Source organism: Oculina patagonica, chromosome 2 (assembly GCF_052425735.1).
Source record: "Oculina patagonica isolate OP01 chromosome 2, crgOcupat, whole genome shotgun sequence".
Classification (NCBI taxonomy): domain Eukaryota; kingdom Metazoa; phylum Cnidaria; class Anthozoa; order Scleractinia; family Oculinidae; genus Oculina; species Oculina patagonica.
The window spans coordinates 23,244,973-23,267,613 of NC_135759.1; the positions used below are offsets into that span (position 1 = coordinate 23,244,973).

The following is a 22,641-nucleotide window of genomic DNA, read 5'->3' on the forward strand; positions in this document are numbered from 1 at the left end:
ACTTTCCTCGCTCAGTAACAGGCCTAAAGAGAGAACTTAAACTGAGCCACATTCGACATTTTCCCTTAGGGCCCACTTTTCTAAATTGCGGTCGTTTCATTTATAATTTATCACCGGCCACAAGAACTTTAGTCTTATCTTAACTAATCGACCACAAAAATTCGCTCAAATGGTTGCGAAAATTAAAAATAACAAAAACAATTTACTTTTAAGTTAAAGTAATAGATGCTGGCTCCTAGTTCACTGAATAAGTCTAAACGCATTCTCACCTCGAAGATTTATTTTCTCCATGGTGACCGATCAAAAGATACGCAAATGTTATATACAGCTCTTATGCCATATTTCACTCGTGGTTTCTTTTCTTTGAAAATATTTTCCATAACAAAGGCAAGCCGTTGAGCCGCTGTTGTTTCATTGTCGAGTGTTTGAATTACAACTGCTACATACAGAGTTACTGAAACAAAAGCAGCAAACGCATAGCCACTGAAAACCTTTGCGCCATAAGAAATAATTTCCCATGTGCTATCACATTGAGATTAGTTAAAGCGTTTTTTTTTTAACTCTGTAATCGAAGCTAATGCTTAATGAAGCCTCCAATTGGAACAAGACCGCTACTAACTATGACATCAAAGACTAAACTCCCAGACGATGTAACTCGAATTTAACAACTCCCTGATTTCTGTTCGGATCTGCCTGTCTTGTGACTATCTTGCTAACAAGTTTTTTTAAACTGGGTTTTGTCTTGCGATAAATGCTAAAACTCTGGCATTTCTTGAGGCTAGACAAAATTAGACTGTCAAGGTTTCGTTCGTTAAGAGTGCAGCTTCACGGGGTTAAAGAATATTTTATTCATGTACTTCAGTACTTATTCTACAGTATTTTTAAGTGGTGATATGTTTCAACCATTATTTCAAGATAACAAATGACAGCTACTGATCCGAAATCCGACAAAAATACCAACGCAATTTGTCTGAAAGAATAAATATTTTGAATATACACTGTTGCATTTTGGCAGTTTATTTTAGTTGATATCCTGGCGCTTAATCTACAAGTTCACGCGTAAGAAATTGGGAATGTTTAGATAAGGGAAGATAACCGCTCTGTGAAAACACCATATGTCACAATATTTGACAGAAAATACTTGTGCCATTTTTGCTTTTATAAAATGAGACAAATCAAAGCCAGGGTATATGTTAATTTTGCAACATGCTTCGCTACCGGGTGGTCAGATCTTCGATGCTCTCAGCACGCGAACCGTGGATCGGTGTTAAGAAAGAATGATATTTGAAAGGCTGGCTTTGTAAAGATAATTCACCGGAGGCGATTTACGTTAATGAGGAGCTTCCTACCTGGCGAAGGAAACACATTTAAGCGAATAAACACTCGACTTCTCATCCGGGATTTCCTAACAAAGGAAACCGCAATCCACAGAGCGCGATAAAAGGTTTGTCAATATCTGTACATCGTGGTGGGCCTCAGCTTCAACGTTCTGAAATGGCAATTCTTCGGGTAAGTATTCCCTGAAACCGGCCGTGATTTCTTCCAAAACAAAGATCCTTGCATGAAGAACATTTAACGGAGGTTTATTTGCCGTGAAGCTGAGTCTATAAACGTGCGAAAACAGGCCAATTTAGCCCTTTCCGATTTAGACGGCTGATTGTTCCGCATCCTGCTGCCGCCGGTCAGTTGGCGGCGGCGGATTTTTTTGTTTAGTCATGCGTTGAATCCTTACAATTTGCTCGCAAACTTTATAGATCAGGGATAGCCTTATGAATCTCGCCAATCAATTTGAACAAACTAGTAAGGCGAATCCAGTTAGTCCCAAGGCAATTCACATCAAGTGTTCTGTTCAATCTCTGTTGAGTTGAGAGGTCTACGGAAAGGAGAAATCCTCATTATTAAGCCTATGAACAGATAACGTGATGTCAATTGACGGGGCGAGCTGTGCAGATTCAAACGCAAGAGATACTCGCTTCTCATTGTCATTATGCTCTTTAATATAAGTATAGTAACATATGAAAGGAAAGGCCATTTAAAATACTCATTAGCCATTTGTAAAGACCGCTTAAATGGTAGCTCCACTATTGACACAAATTCAGGTGAAATAACGGGCGTGAGGTTTTTATTTGAATCTCTGGCGGTACATTTCGTGTTCAAAGATCATATTGGTGTTGACGAGAAGAGGTTTTAACACTTTCTGATCAATCAGTGAAAGTGATTGAGAATGGTAGCGGGACTGAATACTAAACTAGCTTCATCTATCTGGAATGAGTCTACCGCTTAACAAGTTGTGTGTCTTTCTAGTCAAACAAGGAACAGAGGATAAAGCTGGATGAGTTGAACCCGTTCATAACGTGTGAACTATGCAAGGGATATTTGATCAAGCCAACAACCATTGCGGAGTGTTTACACACATGTAGGTAGAAACAGTAGCGGGGATGTATGTGACTGCCTTTTTAAAATCCTTACATGTCGACATGATCTGTCAATGCGCGGCCCAGGGCGTTGAAAGATCGTGGAATTAGAGCTCTAGGAACGGTCCGAGTTCGCCATTCTCTTCTGCTGTTATGCCCCAAGGCCGGCCAGATGTTCATTTATTATGCACGCTCGTCAAACGCTATTTATTTTGTTATTAGTTTAACTCAGTGACGCCAAGCATTTAGACGCATATAAATAACACGCTCGAAGGCTGTCATTCTGCGTGGCACGCGCGCAGACAATGTGAAGTGGCTTTTGTGTTCCATTCTTCTCGCGCTATCTTCATTATGAAAGAGTTTTCAAGCCAAAGATTGAGAAATTGGTCTTCCACAATGACCAATTATCGGCCAGCTCGATATATTCATAAAATAGTCTGCTTGCGTCGGGTTCCAAGTGATTTCTTTCGCACTTCACGGAGTATGATTAAATTTAATTACTTTCAACTAAGAGCATTTACTTTATATATGAAGCTTCGTTTTGCATACTAAGTAAGTCGGAGATTATCTTGACAAAATTCCCCTAAAAATGTCTTTTCTTCGGCCATTCTTTCCGCAGAATACCCCGAGGTTTTGAGGTTTATTTGCGGTTAAAACTCGCGGTGATATTAATTTTCGTCGCTATTTGAAACGGGAAGAATCCCCGCTGGGACAAAGTTGTACAATATTAATGGCACCCCTGCGGTTTTGTATTTGTTTGTGCTAATAATCTTAGCTTTCCAGGTTATGAAAACCTTGTTTTTGCGTAGAGCGAGATTGGCCGCGATTTCAAACACTGCTTAAATTTTCGCTCTTGTCGTACGCCATTAAAAACTCGCGGAGTGATGTTTAGTTATCAACGAGAGCGCAATTTCGATTCCACGGTGAAGGGCGTTCAGCAAGTCATAACAAGAAACGTCATCTTTCAAAGCTGAACAATACGATAACAATGCGCGATAACTTTATCATTAAAGTAAACATCGTGTATTCACTAGATTAAAGCTAGCATTAGCTTGCTGTTGTATAAAATTGACACAGTTTGGAAAAGCAATTTTACGTGCCAAATTGTTCTCAAAGCTGGAACATTTTCAAGAGCCCGATTAGGCGAGGGCACGATTTAAGGGGTCTTTCGACTGATATATCGTCCCGTTGTTCAAATCCTTCAGTTTTTAAGTGGTCTTTGGTTAATCTTTAAGACTTGAATTCCTCGATTGTATGTCAAAAATTTAACCTTTTATGTTCACTTTTTAATCTGGTGTCAATTTTGGCCTAAACTTTGGTGGGTTACCTCACGGGCGCGAGATGCCGTTCGACGAAGGAAACTTTTGTTCAAATCTAGACCAAACAGGACAACAACTTTGTAAATTCGTTTCTCTTGCTGAATTGTTGAATTTCGCTACGGGGGAGGCAGGTCAGACCGGTGCTCCATTCTGTTAATCTCTTCAAAAACAAGGCTTGAAATCCTTTTATCAGATTATAACACTGGTGTTAAACCTCTGTTAATGAAATACGTCAAACGGTTAAAACGCGAAAGCTATAAACACTTAAAATATGTTTTATGGCGCACATAAAAAGATCTAATTTTTACGCTGAACCAACGGATTGCAACATAAATCGTTCAAGACGTGGCGCGGTGCCTGTAATTCTATAAAAACCTGCAAAATTAAACAAAGACCGACATTTTAGCACAGCACGCTATGGAAATCAATATTTGAGATTTATTTGATGAGATATATGGCATGTTGTACGAATGCAGCTTCGCAACACGCGTTTCCGTACTTTTTTCAATGAAATATCATTAACTCGTCATTAACAGACCTTGTGAAAAGAATGAATACCATTTTAATTGCTTTTCTGTGTTTGACAAGTTGATTGTGAAGATAAATAGCCTATTGTCGTCCGTTTTGATCGAATAATACAATAGTTTATTATAGAAAGCGGTCGGTGTCCTTTGTTTTAGAAAACAAACTCGGAAATGCTAAACAAAGCTGAAACGTGTGTTTTTAATACAACTGGTTACGTGGTTTTTGATCGGGAATCTAGAAAAGTCCGACCTTCATTAGAAATATATCTCTCTGGGGTTTTCTAAAATAAATATACACCTTTCAATTTCATCAAAGTCAAAGCCTTCTAGCTCAGTCTAACAGATTACGTAGGAACTATTGTTTTGGAAATAAATTATTGGTTCAGCGAAGAATGACATCGCTTCTGGATACAGTCAATAGAAAATACGAACATACAGTACGGCTAACACACAACATCATCTGTTTCATTGGCATTTTCATTTTAATCGGAAATCTGAACGTATTGTTTTTAAAAAAAAAAGAGTGTAAAGGTATTTAAACCCCGGCTAAAACGAGATCCCAAAACGCCCAATTTGTAACTGTCAATGTGGAGTTTTCAAATTCTGTTTACCCGGCTAAAGAAATCGAAACTCTTTTGAAATCCGTAAAAAAATATATTTTCCCTTTTTTCTTTGAACCATCTAGTAGTTTATTTCCCTGTAAAATATTTTAAAAACGTCCGTAATTGATACTGGTTTCGCTGTCCTTTTCCGCGAAAATGTAAATTTATTTTGTGATCAGTTGCATATTATCACTCAGTCAGTTTCTAATTCATTTTCAAGGGACTTTTCCCCGTCGGCTATAAAAGTCTGGACTAAATGGGTGTGACCACCTGGGTGTGACACTTAAATTACTAGGAAATTAAGAGTAAATTCCTCGTAAATTTTAAATGGAATTCAAGGAACTGCAGGCATTTTTGGCGTAGCCTTACTTCTAGAAACTACACACAAATTCGCCAAGATAACAACGCAAAATAAAACCAGGAAATAGGATATTACATTCTTAGGCATAATTAAAACGCTAAATTCGCCGTAGACTTTCTACGTCAGTACCAGAGGCACTACAGCAATGCTTAAAATAAGCTTTTGTGTTATACACGGTAATTCCTTCCTATCTTGGGCTTGGCTGACCAACGCGCCCATGCCTAATAGCTGTGATGTGTGTTTGACTGTGTAGTGAAGGCAAAATTGAGCTTTTTGTGTACTGCACGGCAATTCCTTCCGTGTTTTCATTTCCGCGAATTTCAATATTTATTTCCTTTTGCCTAGAAGTTGCGAACTCAGCTAGTTTCCAGCTTTGTTCATTTCCTGGGGGGTTTTCCCGCCAGGTATCATCACAGTTTCGCTGAACGCAGGTTTAATAATGGGCGAATCGTTTACCAGGAATTAACCGCAATTTCCCTTTAATGGGTTAATCTTCAATGGGTTTCGAAGAATTTCAACGAGCGGTGTGGTTTTGGACCAGTTTTTTTCCAAGAAACCATTGATAAAACAAAATAATGATAGATAAGGAGTGTTCCGTTTTTAAAAGACTATCGAAAGTTATTAGCATATGTAATAAATGTTTGCTTTCAATGATAAAAGTTTCTAAATATCTTTTTTTTATTTATTCGAGATGTTTTTTACTCGGCTGACAGTACGATGGCCTAAAACCAAGATCTTATCTCGCTCAGTATTTTTTCACAAGGGGCGTAACTAAGGCGTAACGATTCTCCGGTAAAATGATCCGATGCTGAAGAAGCGAAACGTTGTGGCACTCAATCCTTCATGAACTGTAGTAGTCGTGCCCGTATGGAAGCCGATTCTTGAAGCTTGTAGTAGGAGGGTCTGAATTGGGCAACTCAATTCTCTGTTCCCACGTCGGCCGAGTCTTTTGGGCCTTAAAAAATTTCGCCGGGCTTTTTCTCGTCTTATCATTTGTAACAGGTTAACCAAAATTTGAAATTAAAGATCTCACTTCTCAACTGACAGCTGCAGTTGTTATTTTTAACTCCATTCAGACTTCTGTCGGCTTCTCTCCAGCTTTCGCTGTAAGTTTCTAACTGGAACATAAACTGGCATTTAATGTCCCCGTTTCGTGTAGAATAACTTTTAGTACGCGGAAAATAGTGCGTTTATTTCTGGAGAACTATTGCAAATGAGGTAAATGACGAATGTATTCTGTATGTTAGGAGAAGTGGAATGATTTCTAAGCCACATTCACAAATTTGTGTCGAGGATCAGAATAAGTTTGTATGCGCGTGTGCCACACGTACAGCCACGAAGCGCGCGATCTGAGTTAGAAAAATATAAAAATATAGAAGTTTTTTTTATCTGGTTGTTGTTGTTGGAAGCTCTGCAATTCTGGCTCAAAAGACAGTTTGAACACTATTGTAAAGTTTCATGCGTTGCTGCATGAACGAGATGAAAAAAATAAATTCAACGACCACTTTATGTTTTGAGAACGGCCAGAGGACACTTGCACAATGGCGCAATTACTCTGCTCCCTGAGGTTTACTTTGTTCTCTTTTCTCGATCAAATTTGAGCTGCGAAGCGATGACAACGTACCCTGGTTCCAGAGGTTTTCTCTTTTTATATTTCTCAATCTAAGTCGAGCCGCGAAGTGGCGAAAACAACCGCGGATTTCGACCGCCGCGGATTTTACGATTAGTAAAAGGAAGAAGAAAGAAAACCTCCCTGACCAAGCGACAACGAGTGGCGATGTGACGAGCGAGAAAACAGGTTTTGTCTTTTCTGGATTCGTACTTGCTGCGGCGGTTTTTTAGCTTCAATGAGAAGAAAGAAGAAATAAAAACTCTGAGACCAGGGCATGTTGTTATTGGCAGGAAAACATTTAATAAGTCGAAATTTTGAACGCAGGTTTGGCGGGATTGTTAACTTATAGTGTTGAAGATTTTATTGTGGGAAGAATTTCACCCAGCCATGATGGTAGCTCATTAATTTTTTTTTCTGTTATATCAGTCTGCAGAAGTTGCATTGTGCAGAATCTACAAGACAATGAAGAGAACATTTGCCCAAAATGCTCCACAGTCATCCATGAAACAAACCCATTTGAGATGTTAAGGTAGGCGGAACATGTGTGAAGCGGCAAATTTATGTGCGTGTCTCTGAAGCTCGATATACACCTAATTGCAATAAGGTTGTCATAGAAAAAAGTAAAAAGGAAAAAGTCAAATAGGAATTAATTAAGCGCATGCATGAAATTTATTTGTACAAATGGCCTCAAAATGCTTCAAAATACGAATAAATCAATTAATCTTGTTACAGCATAAAAATGTGGACTTAAAAAGTGCAGATAAAACTCGTGAAATTTCTGTAAATGCTACCAGTTATGAAACTAAGCTAATTAATTCCTATTTACCTTTTTTCTTTTTTACTTTTTTCTATGACAACGTTATTGCAATTTATAGGTGTATGTATGACACCCTTTTGCGTTACACAAACATAACTTTAAAATTGAAAGAAAACTTAAAATATAATAATTTAAGCTGGTAGAAAATAGCAAGTAGAAGATAAAAACAAACCAAAAGGGAATAACGATGGATAAAATTAGATAACGAATTTAAACAATTCATGCTTTACGTTATTCCGTGACGTAACTCAGTCAGTCCCCACCTAAAATTCTGCCCGGTTGAACAAAATAATTTCATGCTTACATCTCCTGCCGGATTTAACTATTAATAGCTGTCAGCGACATCTCTTGTCGACTCGTTTGGACCTGTTTTTTTGTCGATCTCGCAATTGAATTTAAAAGGAAAACTGAAGCAAACCTAATTTAAGCTAGCGGAGCTGATAATGGCTGACACGACACGATCATAAAGATTGTTATGAGAAAAACTAGACGAGGTTTGCCAAAAATAGTGACCTGCGTACTAATCCCTTCAGAACCTTTTCCTTCTATAATGTGCCAAAATAAACTGGGCAAAATGTCCAAAATGTCCTCTTTGGCAAACGTGCAAAGCGACCAACACGGATAGATAATACTATCATAATATAGCTTTCATCTGAATGGTCACACCTTAGAATTTCATTTATAGACTCGAAAGTTAAATAGAGCCAAAATTGGGCGTTAAATAAAACAACGACTGACTATGTACCAGAGATAGGGCGTGATCATCAGGTGCTCATTATAATCCATACATCAATTTGTAAATATTTTTTTTACTCACCCCACCAAAGTATTAATGACCCAAAAGAGAGGAAAAGAGAAATTAGTTTCCTCCTTAAACGACGCGTGGCAGTGTTATTTTACTTTTTTGGCCTTTCTCAGTATGATAAGTTCTGGTTCAGCAAGGAGTTCTTTTACTGAGGGAATCAAGTCCAGCAGATAACTGAAAACTCAAAAGGAATGGTTTTGGAATTTGGGGCGAAAAAAAAAATTGCAGCATACCGCAGTAATCTCTTTAGATCTATTTAATAAATGGAGAATACAACCGAAGGCCCCAAAATCTAACAGAACATAAAACATCGATGCTTTACTCCGCTACATCATGCCCAAAAAATCCGCTTAACTTTGACAACTTATTTTTCTACATCGTTTCTTTAGAATACTTTAAAAATAACTGGACGTCTTATTTGACAAAAATAGCATGTGAAATGTTCACGGAAGCGTTTAACCTCTTTGTGCAAAAAATCATTTCCGTGTAATAACTAGAGCGGATCATTTGTGGCAGTAGTTCTACGTTGTTTTTATTCCTCCTTTTATTCTTGTCTGTGTAAAGGATGTCCGTTTAACACCAAGGTTATCCTGGGACATATAAAACTCTTGAGACGTAAACATGGGGAAATTTCACGTGGTTTTCGACGTCCGATTTCGCTTCGTTTGTCTGTTTTGCAAACGTTTTTCAAGTGAATTCACATTCATAAAAAATTCTGAGGTGTGCCACAAAAACAGGAAGAAGATTCCGCTGAGACTAAATAACTGAGTCTTTTTTAGTAGTAGGATATTTAGAAATTTAGCAGCGTAAAGAAAAGCGAGTCAATCACGAAGAGTTTTGTAATAACTTTAGTAAAACTGTTTACGTTTTTTTCGGGTTTGCTCATATATAACAAAACGTCTTGATAGATACCTTTTGGCACTTCAACCATCAGTTAAATAAAAATTAAAATGCACCTTCCATCAATTAAATCGTCACCTGAAAATACATCTGTACGGAAATGTCGTGTCAGGGGTCACTAAGTCTCGCCATGTCCGAACTTCCTAACTTTTTTGTGCAATATTTGCAGCAGCTGCCTATGTTTAAGTCTTGCTTATTTTTTATACTTATAGAAATCCAACATCCTTTTGCTAATTTTTTCTTCATCCAGGTCAGACCAAATGTTGGAAGATATTATATTTAAGTTGGTGCCCGGACTACAAGAAAGTGAGCATTCTTTTTTTTTTTGTTTTTATATTTTACTTTCCTTCTGTTTTTCTAGCTTTGCTACTGCTAGTGTCTTTCTCACTTGCAGTTCACATGTGTGATTCACTTTACATATGTTTATTAAAAACACACTCTCTTTGCACGACGTTTTAAAATTTTATCAATAAAGCACTTTTGTTTTCGTCCAATTATTCCTGTTCCTATTATAATGTTTCTAATAATTTTCCGTTCGGGTAGTTTAGACACCGTTGCATAATGCCTAAACTATTTGTCGTCTCGAAACCTTTTATACTTTCTGCTCGTGTTCCTTTTGATTCCAGTAAATTCACACGTTTTGAGCCTTTTCGCGTTTTCGATCAAACGTTCGATAACTTTGACAAACGCTGTTGGTTTCGTAGGCGTTCTCTGGTCTTCCGGTCCCCTAGCAACCCACAAAGGAAGTGTTTACTTTCGGTTTCCCTTTCAGCGCTGACTGAATTCAAAACTCAAAACATTGTCCTGCTTATATTCTTATGCTGATATTGATTACTTTAAAAATAGAAACAACTTCCCTTTGTCCATATCGCCTTAATTTTCAACGGTTCAATGGCCAAACCAGTAGTATTCCGCTGTCATTCGAGGATTGCGTGACATTTTTGCCAAGTCATTGTCACCCCACTCCTGTTATTCTATGTTTGTTGGTGACTTGGCTTAGAAGGAAAGTGTCCCCTTCACTTTCCAAAACGATTTCGTGGAAAATCCATTCAGCAGCTTTTGAATCCTTGTTGAAATTCCCGCTTTTTTGATTCCAAGAACGTGATCGCAGCCGATGTGATTTTTTCGAGGAATCGCAAAACGAAATTTAAATTTATTCAAAATAAAAAGCCGCAGTAACGCTTCAGGTTTTATTTAACTCAAACGATCGCATAGCAAAAGCTTCGCTTTTACTTCCAGCTGAAATATCTGTTAAAAATTTACAGAGAATTTTGATTTGCATATATTATTGGCAAGACTGAACTTGCTGAAGTCAATAAACAGCTTCGAAGAGCGGAAGTCTTAAGGATTTTGTTTCGGGGAAACCCCTCTTGCGATGCTGCGCTCTGATTGGCGGACTATAAATATCGCAAAAACTTCCTTGTTTTCCCCATTATTACCTTCGATTTTATTAAAGCAGGACATTCAACCGGTTTGCATTCACAGAGTAGATCGCGAAAGATTCGTTCAACAATCGAGATCTGCAATGGAAAAGCACCAGCATACAGAATTTGTCATAGCACAGGATAAAATCTCGTTTTTGAAAGAGAAGGTTCAAAGAATACGCTCGCTTTTCAGCGTCGATGTTACAATCAAACAAAACGATCCAACGAGTCGACAACAGTGGATTTGCCTACAAGGAGCAGATGAAGAGTGTCAAAAGCAAGCACAGAATTACATTAAGTCTCTGTGTAGCGATGAACCGAAGCACTCTTTAGAACTACCGCCCCGCCTGTGTGAGAAGCTAAAAAGCGGGAATGAAGGTATGGAAGTGGAAAGACTCTCCGGAGCTGTACTATCGTTTAGTGGCTCTACAGTTTACGTACAAAGTTATGATACCGTTCAAACTGTCTTAGCGGTCTCAGAAATTGAGCAACGCATTGCTGCTTTCAAGGAACAGGAGGAAATCGATATGACCTCGACAAAAGATATTGTTGAACAAGACTCTGAAAACATTCCGCCAGAACGTGCGACGGTCGACACAACAGATATTCCGCTTGCCATGAGGGAATTCGCGCGTAAGCTTAATTATACGGACAAAGAAATCGACGCAGTCATAAAAACATTTGGAACAGAAATCGACTTTAATCAGCTTGTAGACAAACTCGTCAAACTGAAAAATTCCGCCTCGGCGCTACAGCTCGGCACTGTGGCGTCAGACGATACGAATGGTCTTCCTGTTATTCGAGGAAGTTGTTCCGCGCCACCTTTGCAACCGACAGAAATGCGTCGAAATTATGTCGCGAGAGGTGCTCCCGCCATCCCAAATCGAAGGCCAGATTATTTCGTCCATCGAGACTTTATACAACCAATCCCGCAGTCAGATAATCTCAGGCCGATCGTGATCGACGGTAGCAACGTGGCTATGGATCACGGAAACCAGCGAGTATTTTCATGTCGCGGAATAAAACTTTGCGTGGAGCACTTCAAGCAGAGAGGACATAATGACATTACTGTTTTTGTGCCCAAATGGAGAATGGAAGAGTTTCGTCAAGATAGCCCGATAATAGACCAGGAAGTACTAGACGAACTGGCCAGGCAAAATATTTTGAAATTCACTCCATCGCGATGGAATGGCAACCGCCGTATTGTGTGTTATGATGACAAGTACACGGTCGAGTTAGCGGATCAAAATGGTGGCATAATTGTGTCCAATGACAATTTCCGAGATTTACTCAAAGAAAATCCTAAATGGAAAGAGACAATCGAGCAGCGGACACTAATGTACACTTTCGTAGGAGACCGTTTTATGCCGCCAGATGATCCTCTGGGAAGACGCGGCCCCTCCTTAGACGACTTTCTCCGAAAGGGCTCCGCAACACACCCCAAAATATGCCCCTACCTGAAGAACTGTACCTTTGGTAACCGGTGTAAATATTACCATCCAGAAAGAGACACACAACGGCAACAGGAGAAAGCTGCTTCGGCGAGAAGCTCTCCCGAGCTCCCAGAGCGTCCTACAAACAGTACGGCGGACCCGATTGTTACGACTTCCTCTTGTGCTACAAGTCAATCGACCGTGACTTCAGCTACCGAAGAACACACGAGAAACACTGTTGTAGGAGATCCAAGGGTGTCTCCTTTCCAACCTCCTTTTCAGAATACAATTCGTCGTACACGACCCGATGATGTTCTAGCTCGTGGGAGCCAAGTACCCCCCGGTGCTGGAGAGTATGACCTCACGCACGTTTCCAGCCGCGGTGAACGCTTACACTACCAGCGGGGATTTTACGCTGGCAATGTTTATGCGGACTATCATCATCCAGTGGTTCCTGACTACGCGCCTAGAAACATGCAATATCAGGAGGCTCCTCCCATGTACCCTCCCGACATGAGCCACTTTCCACCGCTGCAAGCACCGTGGCCCTCCCCGTATGCTCCGCAAGTACCTTACGCGCCACCAACGACTATGGCATACCCCGCGGGACAGTCCAGAGCATATCCCGCGGGACAGTCCACATATGTTCAGTACTACGAACCAGCGCCAGCCCCGTATCGCAATTTTCAAGGCCAAGGACCGTCAAGAGACCAAGTAGATAGCAACTCACAACAAAGTTCTATCAGCAGAGAACAATTTGACAATTTATTTAAAACTCTCAGAGAGTTATGTGACAATGATGACAAGATAATCCGCATTCTGCAAAGCCACCCGTGTGAGACGAATGTTGAAAGATTAGCGAACCTCTTATACGAGAACTAAGCGTTGATGATAAAAGTTATCTAACGAAGAATTGATCATTGTTAAGTTTTTTGTACATAACAAATATTGTAAAGTGTTTCAAATAACGCTTCGCCGAGAAATGCTATGCTATGTAAATATATCGGGACTCAATTTGTGTTTAAATGTGTACAAAACAATATTGAATCATAAAAGTGTTACGTGTTATACTCAGTTCAGCTTCTTCAGTGTTTCCAACTCTTTTGTTTATAGTGTTCATATTGTCGTTCTTGACGATAGCATCATAACTCAACAATAAAATATTGTAAACGACTAATTTGTTTGTTTTTTGTTTGCTGTTTGTTGCCTCCCCCCCCCCCCCCCCTTCATCCCTATGTAACAATTGTCTATAGAAAAAAAATCTGCTTGAAGAGAATACTAAGTGACCTTCGCATAAACAATTATCTTTTGCATCTTTCGCGTAAAACTTTCTTAGCTATTTGAAGAATTTTAACAAGAACCGAAAATCTAAGCGGTAAAATTTTAATCCAACAAAACCATTTGCAGTCGGTTTGACCATAGTTAGTAGGTTTGATATCCAATTCCCGCCAAAAGCGTTTTATGGTTAGGGAAGGAAGGAAGCCGTTACGAATAGTGCATGTTGGCGCGAGTCTCTAACCGCAAGTTCATTTTATCACGTCCTGTGCGTGTGGAATACAAACTACGTAGCAATTATCACGTTCCTTCTGAATTTTGGATTGATCTCGACGGCAAACTGGCCTTGGGCCTCTATCAATATCAAAACTAAAAGGAAGTTAGATTGTGATCTATGTTGTTCTAGTCCTTTCTTATGCTCTTTAAGTATATCTGAGAAGCGAAACAGGCGATAGAGAAAATTGGTGCGCGCTACGAAGTTTCCGCTTGCACTTATGAAAACATGTTTATCTGGCTTGACAAGTTGCTTTACAACATCCTCATTCCTTCAACATCAAACAAGAAAAGCAGGCCGAATGAAAATATGGCAAGTATTGAGGAAGCGCAGGCCAGCTGACAAAGAATAAGGCATGAAAGGCATTTCAAATTCACCAATAAATTCACACCTCCCCGACATAACCCGCTGATATAAGTAATCTGCGTAATTACGGAATGTGCGTAAATCCGTGATGCATCATCTTTTTTGGCATAAACACAACAGCAACACTTAATCACGGATTAACGCAGACAGTTGTCGTTACTTCCTTGTGCCCAGTCTTTTCTATCTGGTTAAGCGGTCCGGAACGTATGGTCGTGTAACCTTATCCTTCGCTTTATCCCAGAAGAATTGATTCACTTTTACTTTTAAAGCTTGGAATACTTTATCAGTAACATACATGGCCGGGTTCATGGTCATTTCGAGTCTTTTATCTTTCCGACGCGGCCGCCATAACACATACGTCGTAGGAAACACTATCTTTTCGCGGTGAACGGAAACGCTTTTCTTTGAAGCAAGCTAAAACTAGACAACAACTCACTCCATTCCTTCATGTTTGCAATGCTAACGGCACATACGCTCCTTGGAAATAAAGTTTTGACTTCTGTACTTACATTAAAACTCTGTTGGTTGGACGTGAGCTTGTTTTAAAGACAACGCAAGGAAGAAATACGCGCGAGGAGAATATTTTCCTCGCGTGCGTTTCTCTCACGCGCGCACCTTGTTACCTTTGTACCTTCTATGCAAGCTAGTTGAACAAATAGAGTGCTAGTGTTCTCGCGTGAAATCTCGACGGCATTTTTGTTGAAATCCCTCTCCTTTGTGAAAGGAATCTATTTTTGTGCAACATTTCGTACTACCTCCGTGCGAACATTAATATGACCGCGTTGAAAAGCAGAAAAGCCCACAACGACTAGAACGTGCTATTTGACATCGTTTTAAATTTGGTTATTTTTAAAACAGGAGAAAGAATATGTCAGGAGGAGTTCAGCAAAGCTGTTCGATCGGGGAAAAGGGACATAACGTGTCACAAAAACAAGCACAAAGGTACGATGCAACTTCTTAACACATGCCCTCGGTGACAACTCAAATAACAGCCACGAACGAGACTAGAAGGAGTCTTTATGACATAGCATAAAAAAACTTCCGCATTCCTTTGTAACAAAATCATCTTTTGAACTCTAGAATTAGATGAACCTCCTCAAAAGAAACACAGAAGCTTGTCACGCAAGGCAGATCACTCAGATGACTCGGATAGTACACACAACTTTCATCGAGACGATCCGCAGATCGGTGTCTGTCTGCAATATCTCAGGTTTGCTATGCTATTATTTTACTTTCACTTACTTGTTCCCTCCCTTTCATCTCTCACTTCTCTCCCTCCTCCCCCTCCCCCACTCCCTTCCTCCCTCCTCCCCCTCCCCCACTCCCCCCCCTCCCCTCCCTCCCCCCTCCCCCCCACTCCCCCCCTCCCCTCCTCCCCCCTCCCCCACTCCCCCCCTCCCTCCTCCCTCTCGCTATTGGTATTCGTCCATTCTTTTATGTAGAATCCCGATTTATCAAACCTTCGGTTTCTCGAAACTTCCGAATTCTCGAAGCAATTTTCGTTTTCCCTGAAGGTTCGAGAACTCAGGATTTTATTGTAAGTTTTTCTTCCCAGCTTGATTCTTATTTAGCCTTTAAGACACATAAACTGAAACATTTTCTTCTTTATTTCTCTTGCATTTTTTTCTTACCTTATTTCGTTGCTTTACTTTATCAGTCCCCCTTTTACTATTATAATAGTCCTAGACGACCATTCTCCGTCACTTATTCCTCCGAATGTTTCTCGTTTACAGAAATTGTATAAATGAAGAACCAGATTACAGCGAAACGAAAACTGGGTCTCGTGCTGAAAACGCTGAAGCAGAAAAACTGTCCGAAAGGTGCAAAAGTACAATATTTGTTTCCCGAATCTTAGTTTGTACACAAATAAGACCGACAAACACCAGCTGCCCTGCTGTACAAACATGCCACGTGTGTTTAATATTCTTACAGGTCTCAGAATTGTGATGTGCTAATGAAGAAGTAGGACCTGACAAGACACATTTTAGAAAAGCGCTCTAGAAGTTTCGATTTTTATTCTCCAACCAAAGAACAGCGCGATCACTATGAAAGTTGTTACGTCAAGATGACGTCATGTCGTTTAGCAACTTCCTTGCAGTAAAACGCGTGCTCAGAAATTCTCAGGGGCGGGGTACTCACTTACAATTCTCCTGGGTCCTCTTGATTTGTTGGAGCAACTTGCTATGAACAAGAATCTAATCAAATCTAAAGAATTACAACGGTCTTCATTGCCTGCCATTACTTTTGCGATCTTTAACCCGTCTCGTCCCATGCTCGAAGCATTGCTTTTCCTAACTGATTAAATGTTAGTTCTGAGAGTTTAATAATGCATAAAAACAATAGGTTGATGATTGCAGTTATTCTCGTCACATGTCTCTTTGAAACTGTCTTAATCTTGGAAGGAGAAATTGGATGTCAATCAACACAGCGTGGTTGGTTTCAGAGCGACCAGCCTCAACCCTATTGGTCCGTTGCTTTCCGTGTGGTATTGTTTTAGCTCGCTGATTCTTTTTCTTTTCTATACAGCTCAAGAAAAGAGTCAAACTTGAATGGTTCCATGTGGGAACTGGTCAGAAAGTACATCAGATGTTCCTCCCGAACCACAATCGGTCACATCAAGAAATATCTCAAACTCAAGCTCAATCTGTCCGCTGTTGATCAGGTACAAAACACGAATCACTGAACTTCCTTTTTGTTTTTAAGTTTACGAAAAACTTCACTCAGTTAAAACAAATTTAAATAGAATTGCGCATCGTTGCACAGAGCTAACTACTATCATTACTTGGCAAATGAGATGTCGATAGTTTCCTACGCAATTGAAAATGGTTCATTTTTAACGTGCAAAGGCGACCACACTTTTAAGTCTCTTATTGACCAATCAGCGAATTAAGCACAGAGGACAAAGCTTCCTTTCGCTCATCACAATTGAGCAGAACCCGTTATTTAAAATTTTATTTTCTCCCAGAAATTCACGTCAATACCGAGTTTTTGAGGTAAAATATTTTTATTGACTTGTTATGCTGATCATGCTGACCATTAACAAACTTCTTGCACAGGTTGAAGTGATGTGTAACGGAGAAATCATGGGTAAAGATCATACACTGGAATTCGTGTTCATGACAAGATGGAGGGTCAAGGTGGGTTAATGAAGAACGATATTTTTTCTGTGTTTTGGCTGTACAAACATCTCAGACCTTAGAATGAAATCCGTGTGCAGAATCATGTTTGGCATAGACTGAGTAAGCACGCGTCTCTCTTGCCATTCATGTTTAATTCTACCTCCGTACCTGAGAGACGGTGCGAACATAGCCTGTTCCAGGCTCTCGGTAGTTGGGAGAAAGCGAAAAACGCGGGCGGGTATGGTGTGAACATCGAATGATAACATAACATGGCTGTACAGATATCGGTGTAGTGTCTGTGATTGGTTGCGATTCTTCCGCCGGAAACTTTAAGCAACAACCAATCAGAGGCATTGATTACCTGGATCGTAAAGATGTCGCGTCATCAGTATGAAATGTTTTGGCTCGATTCTTTTAGATCTTGATTGGGGGAAAAAGGAAAGAAGAGCGAAAAGATTAAGACGTCGATTGAAGTGGAAACATATTGAGATATTTTTCCTGAGTTAACGCAAATATTTCACAGAGTGTAGGGACTGAAATGTCATCACTAATGGGAATGGGAATTGGCGGTGGCACTGACAAGTCAAGAATCAATCAATAATCAATCAATCAATTAATCAGTCAATCAATTTATAAAAGTCATGGCGCGGGATAAGATTGCCCTCTCTATCCGAGCCAGAGGCTCATGTAAAAAGCACATGACAATAATTAAAATACATTATAAAAACAATGGGAACTAGTATAAGTAGAAAATAATTGAGTCGCTTTATCATGTTTATATGAAACCCGAATACCGCAGTTGTTTGTGACTGAAAACTTCCCTAGTTTCCAAGTGATCATTCCTGAAATGTGATGCCGACAACTTTTTGTCGGTCTTTTTCTGTTTCTTAGTTTTCACTGTTTTTAAATAGCATTTCACCGATCTTCCGCTGTGTCAGTTTCATTACACAAGCATTATCAGTTGTCGCATATCAGTCTAACTGTTATTTTCTCTCCTCAGGGAAATACAATTTTAACCCTTCAGTATCGACCCAAACTGGACTTCCTCTGACGAAATGGAATTAAAAATAGTAATAAGTATTTCTAATAAAAATAAAATAAGATACGCATCTCTTTCGCTTATTTGTAGTTCCTTTTCTAGGCAACATTGGCGCATCTTTATTGTACGCTTATTTATCGCAAAACCGGTTAAACTCCGTGGAACATAACCGGAAGGTTCACGTGGGAATCTCATGAAAAACTTCTTTTGTACTTGAAGCGATTCCCTAGCATTATCTTCAGTTGCAGGCTAGACCTAGTTTAATATATTGTAAGAATGCAATTGAAAAAAAAAACATATTTGTAAATTTAATACAGGTACGGTCGGAGAATTTTAAGAAAGAAATGAAGACTTGTAATATGATAATAATAGATAGGTAACTGCAGGTTTATAGATTACAAATAACTCTGAACAGTGAGACCAAAAGGCCATTTTCAAATGATCTATCCGTTCCTATTTTGAAAGTAAATTTTTTATATGAAACGAGTAAAAAACTGTAATCTTGCTTTTCATCATGAGTTACTGTCTAGGGATAGGTAGGAACGCTAAGCCAATAAACTGAAACCTTGCCGAATGTATCTGTGTAGTCCACGAGTCTCAGTTTGGCTCTCTATGTTTGTCGATCAACCCTGTTTACACCAACTACAAAACATGTTTAGTTAGGCCAATTCTTGCATTCAAACTTAAGTTTTAAGACGGCCCCCTGACCCTGTCCCTATTTATGGTTTTGTAGTTTGCAGTTTGCGGGTCTCAAATAAAAGTGAATGCGGATTTGTGCTTTCTTAAACCTGGTCTAGCTAAGTATTTTTTAATTTGGTGTGAACGGTGTAGCTGCTATGGTAACCACGTTACCTATTATAAAACTTTGGTGGTTTTGTTCTCTTGAACTTTGAGAAGTTCATTTATTACATAAAGTTCAGCTGCTTTGCTTTTATTGTTTCTTAGTTTTGAACTTCGAGCAGTGCGGCATTGCCAAAAATTAAAGTTCTTCGTTAACGTTTAGTTAAGTTTACCAATGAACTGTTCGAAGATATTTTCATCATCTTCTAATTTTTCTGTCCAGTTTTTCTATTTTCAAGTTAGGTTGTTAGAGTTTTGATAGGCTTAGTGTAACTTTTCTGAGGGGGTATTTAGCTGAGCTTTGTATTGTCGAGAGAAAGGGTTTGTAAAACTAAGCATCGATCTTTTCAAAAGATTCTATGCTATTCTAGCATTATAATATGTAGAGTAAGAATAGTTGATTAATTTATATGTTTCTCGTTCGCCGTTACAATATGTAAAAAGTAGATTGTAATAAAATAACTGCTATTTCGGACCCATCAAATATTGTAAAAATTGTATATAGAAATGTAATGTTTGTAAGAAAAAATCTAATTATAAAAATAATATAAAGACGAATAAATGGCTTCAGTTTTAAAGTGGCCTGAAGGAATGTGATTATGAGTAGAGGGTTGGGTAGCAGTACTTGCAAGGTCTTACATGAATGGCTCGCTACCCTTCAAGAGAACAATACAGTAAACACCTGCGTGTAAGAACCTAGTGGTTTAAGAACCTGCTGGCAGAAATTTGCCATTTTAATACCCCAAAATATAAGAACCTGTTTAGCCAAGCAAATTTCAGCAGGTTCTTATATGTGGGTTATAGAAAATTTTTATGAACATTTTTAACAGAACATCCCAAACTGTATTTACAAATAAAGAAAAGACAGATTCACATAGACTGTAATTGTCTTCTTTGGACCTTGCATGAGGCTTGAAGCAATACAGTTATGAATAAATGCTGCATAATAAAGGACCAAACCCATTTTTTTTTCTTCTCGTACAATCAAAAACTATGGCTCTTCCTTAGAAATTAAGAACCTTATTAAGAACCTACTTAGCCTAAATTACCAATAACTACCCCCAAATACAAGAACCTATTTTGCCAAACTTAGAAAATTGTAGGTTCTTACACGCGGGTGTTTACTGTAGAACAAACAACAGGAACAGTGCCCCTAGCCCCCACAACAACATCAACTGCTACACTAGAGGGTGATACTACTGGAGTAAAGAGCACAACACAACCGTATCGTGTTTCTGACAAGAAAGAGGATGTTCTATTCTCAACCTTGTTGAAGTTTCATCGCGGGTTATAAGCTGTGTCAAATAAGGACCTGTGATTTCTTCCTTGTTGTTACTCCACAAGGTGCCCAAGAAGGCAGCCACAAATCGCAACATCTAGAACCCAGTGGTATTGTTGTGAAACGATGGTGCCAGACTTCCGAATTAAAAACTGAGTGAACCCTTTAATTCATAAATAAATTTGCGCGATGGGTTGGGGTTATTTTTATATTTTATTTAAGAAAGGGAGAATAAAGTTTAATCTAGGTATACGAAAGCACATCGAATCGCTGCAAACGTCAACAAAATGAAGAAAAAAGAGGAATTGCCAAAATGACAGAAGACGTACGTCTTATTTTGGTCGAGGCTATTTGGCGTAAAACAGAAGGTCGTTAAGTTATGTTTTTAGTATTCATCACGCACCCTTTAAAATAAGACTTTAGGCTGTTTGCGCTAACCATGACGTCATTTGATTACACCTGCTATAATTTGATAATCCAAGAGGAATAAAATTAAAGTCAATAATAATGGACGGAAGACGAACGATTCTACTAAGTGCAGTCGAATCACTTCTCCTCTTCTCAGTAGCTTAACTGAGGTTATGATGTCGCAAGAAATAAAGTACGACTCATAATACGACTTAACTACGACTAAACAAAACTGGGACGCAGGAAAGCTTGCCGCCTTGAGCCCTTCTTAAAAACAGCACTAAAAATAATTTAAAACTCAGCTTTTCGGATCAGGGGACAGTCAAAGATCAGTAGGTTTTACTGCGAAAGTGCATTGAATTCTAATCGTTATCTCTATAAAGGAAATAAACATAGGTCTTCGTTTACTTGTGAGATCTAACAAGACTATGCTGGGTCGGTTTTAATACTCTTCTAAATTAAAAGTGACGACCTCAGTATATATTGTGACTCAGGGCTGATGACTTCACTGGTTACGTGTTGTAAGGGAAAGCTCGGTTTTAACCAACAAAAACAGGAAACAAAAAACCCGTTTGTACTGAAAACAGGTAGAAGTTGCATTTTCGCTGTCAGATAACGAGACTATACAATACAATGCCATCATTTTTGCATAATCCGAATTCCACTTTGATAGTTCTCAGTTTCACGCTCAATGATAATCGAATTACTGACGTATCACATGCAACTCGGGTTTTTCTACACTCTGAGTATCCTGACTCAGTTTTCACTAAAATTTCAGTTGTGGCATAACTTGACTTCTTGAGTATGACACTTTTCCCTGCCAATGGTTCTCTTTAATTTTCAATTTCATAGACCTATAACAAGCTAAATCTACGGTTTTCACCCTATAGGGAAAATAAACATCTTTTTGTGCATGCATAAAGAATAAGCGTCTAGCTGTGTAACGCCATTTCCAGTAAATAAATAGAAATATAATCAACCAGTAGAAAGCTTGCAAACTTTATTTAAATGTGACCATTGCGTTGTACTGTCGCTAAATTTGACATGATTTGAGGTTAAATTAATATTTCCTCAGTAGGCAAAATGTCTTATTATCCATCAAAAACAGCTGCGACTTGGCACGAATTTCCCCGACAGTTCACTGCTAAGTCAAACCAAGTCAAGGATTATCTAATTCTATGGCAGGACTGTACACACATGTTAAACTGAATATGCCGTTTAAAGTTTATCGCATATCGAAGGACAAATTAAAGTTGCCTATTTATACTGATTTATTTGAAATTATAAACTAGCATCAGCAGAATTTTATTGATAATCCGTGTTTGCTGTATTTGTGTAATAATAAAGCTCGAATCCTCACTTTGATATATTTTATTGAATATCACCGAAATGTAGACTCCATGAACATGTTTCTTCTGCCGGCCACGTCGACGTCGCATTATTTTGAAAACGTTTTGTTTGCTACGCAACCAAACTTACTAGGGAAACGATTTTAGTTTGATCCATTCTGTCACTGTCTGTATAAGTGATGCTGCAAGAGCTTTCTTATAAAAACGAGAAGTGTTTTCTATAATTTCAAATCTAAGCCGATATTTTTCCCGAAGACTGCCACCAAGTACTAAAACATATTGAAATACCACAAACGATTAAAAATACTATCTCTTTCCCGCGTGTACTTGTACTAAATAAGAATATGATATAAAAATACAAACAATTTAAAACCCTCAATCTAACCGTGAATTTTTTATGGAACAAAACAAAGGAATTAAATAGCAAGCGAATTTGTTTAATTTGAATTGTGTTGTTTGCATTATTAGTTCTTTCATGGCG

At 38.8% G+C, this 22,641-nt stretch overlaps 2 protein-coding genes across 3 annotated transcripts; both read left to right on the plus strand.

The window, feature by feature from the left end:
* Nucleotides 1-1,005: 1,005 nt before the first annotated feature.
* LOC144643638 (polycomb group RING finger protein 5-B-like) lies at nt 1,006-19,702 on the plus strand. 2 transcript variants are annotated; one of them, XM_078502954.1, is made up of 10 exons: nt 1,007-1,509; nt 2,305-2,416; nt 7,259-7,361; nt 9,605-9,660; nt 14,985-15,068; nt 15,207-15,336; nt 15,860-15,946; nt 16,653-16,788; nt 17,183-17,263; nt 18,246-19,702. In XM_078502954.1, the coding sequence occupies exons 1-10, from the start codon at nt 1,495-1,497 to the stop codon at nt 18,294-18,296; spliced, it is 855 nt and encodes a 284-aa protein (XP_078359080.1). In that variant the 5' UTR covers nt 1,007-1,494; the 3' UTR covers nt 18,297-19,702. The 2 variants fall into 2 exon arrangements, with proteins under 2 accessions (XP_078359082.1, XP_078359080.1); XM_078502956.1 differs by lacking the exon at nt 15,860-15,946 and having other exon boundaries at nt 1,006-1,509.
* Nucleotides 9,689-13,388, plus strand: LOC144643631 (uncharacterized). Its single transcript, XM_078502943.1, has one exon. It carries the CDS (start codon nt 10,730-10,732, stop codon nt 13,091-13,093), a length of 2,364 nt encoding a protein of 787 aa, XP_078359069.1. The 5' UTR covers nt 9,689-10,729; the 3' UTR covers nt 13,094-13,388.
* Nucleotides 19,703-22,641: the final 2,939 nt, after the last annotated feature.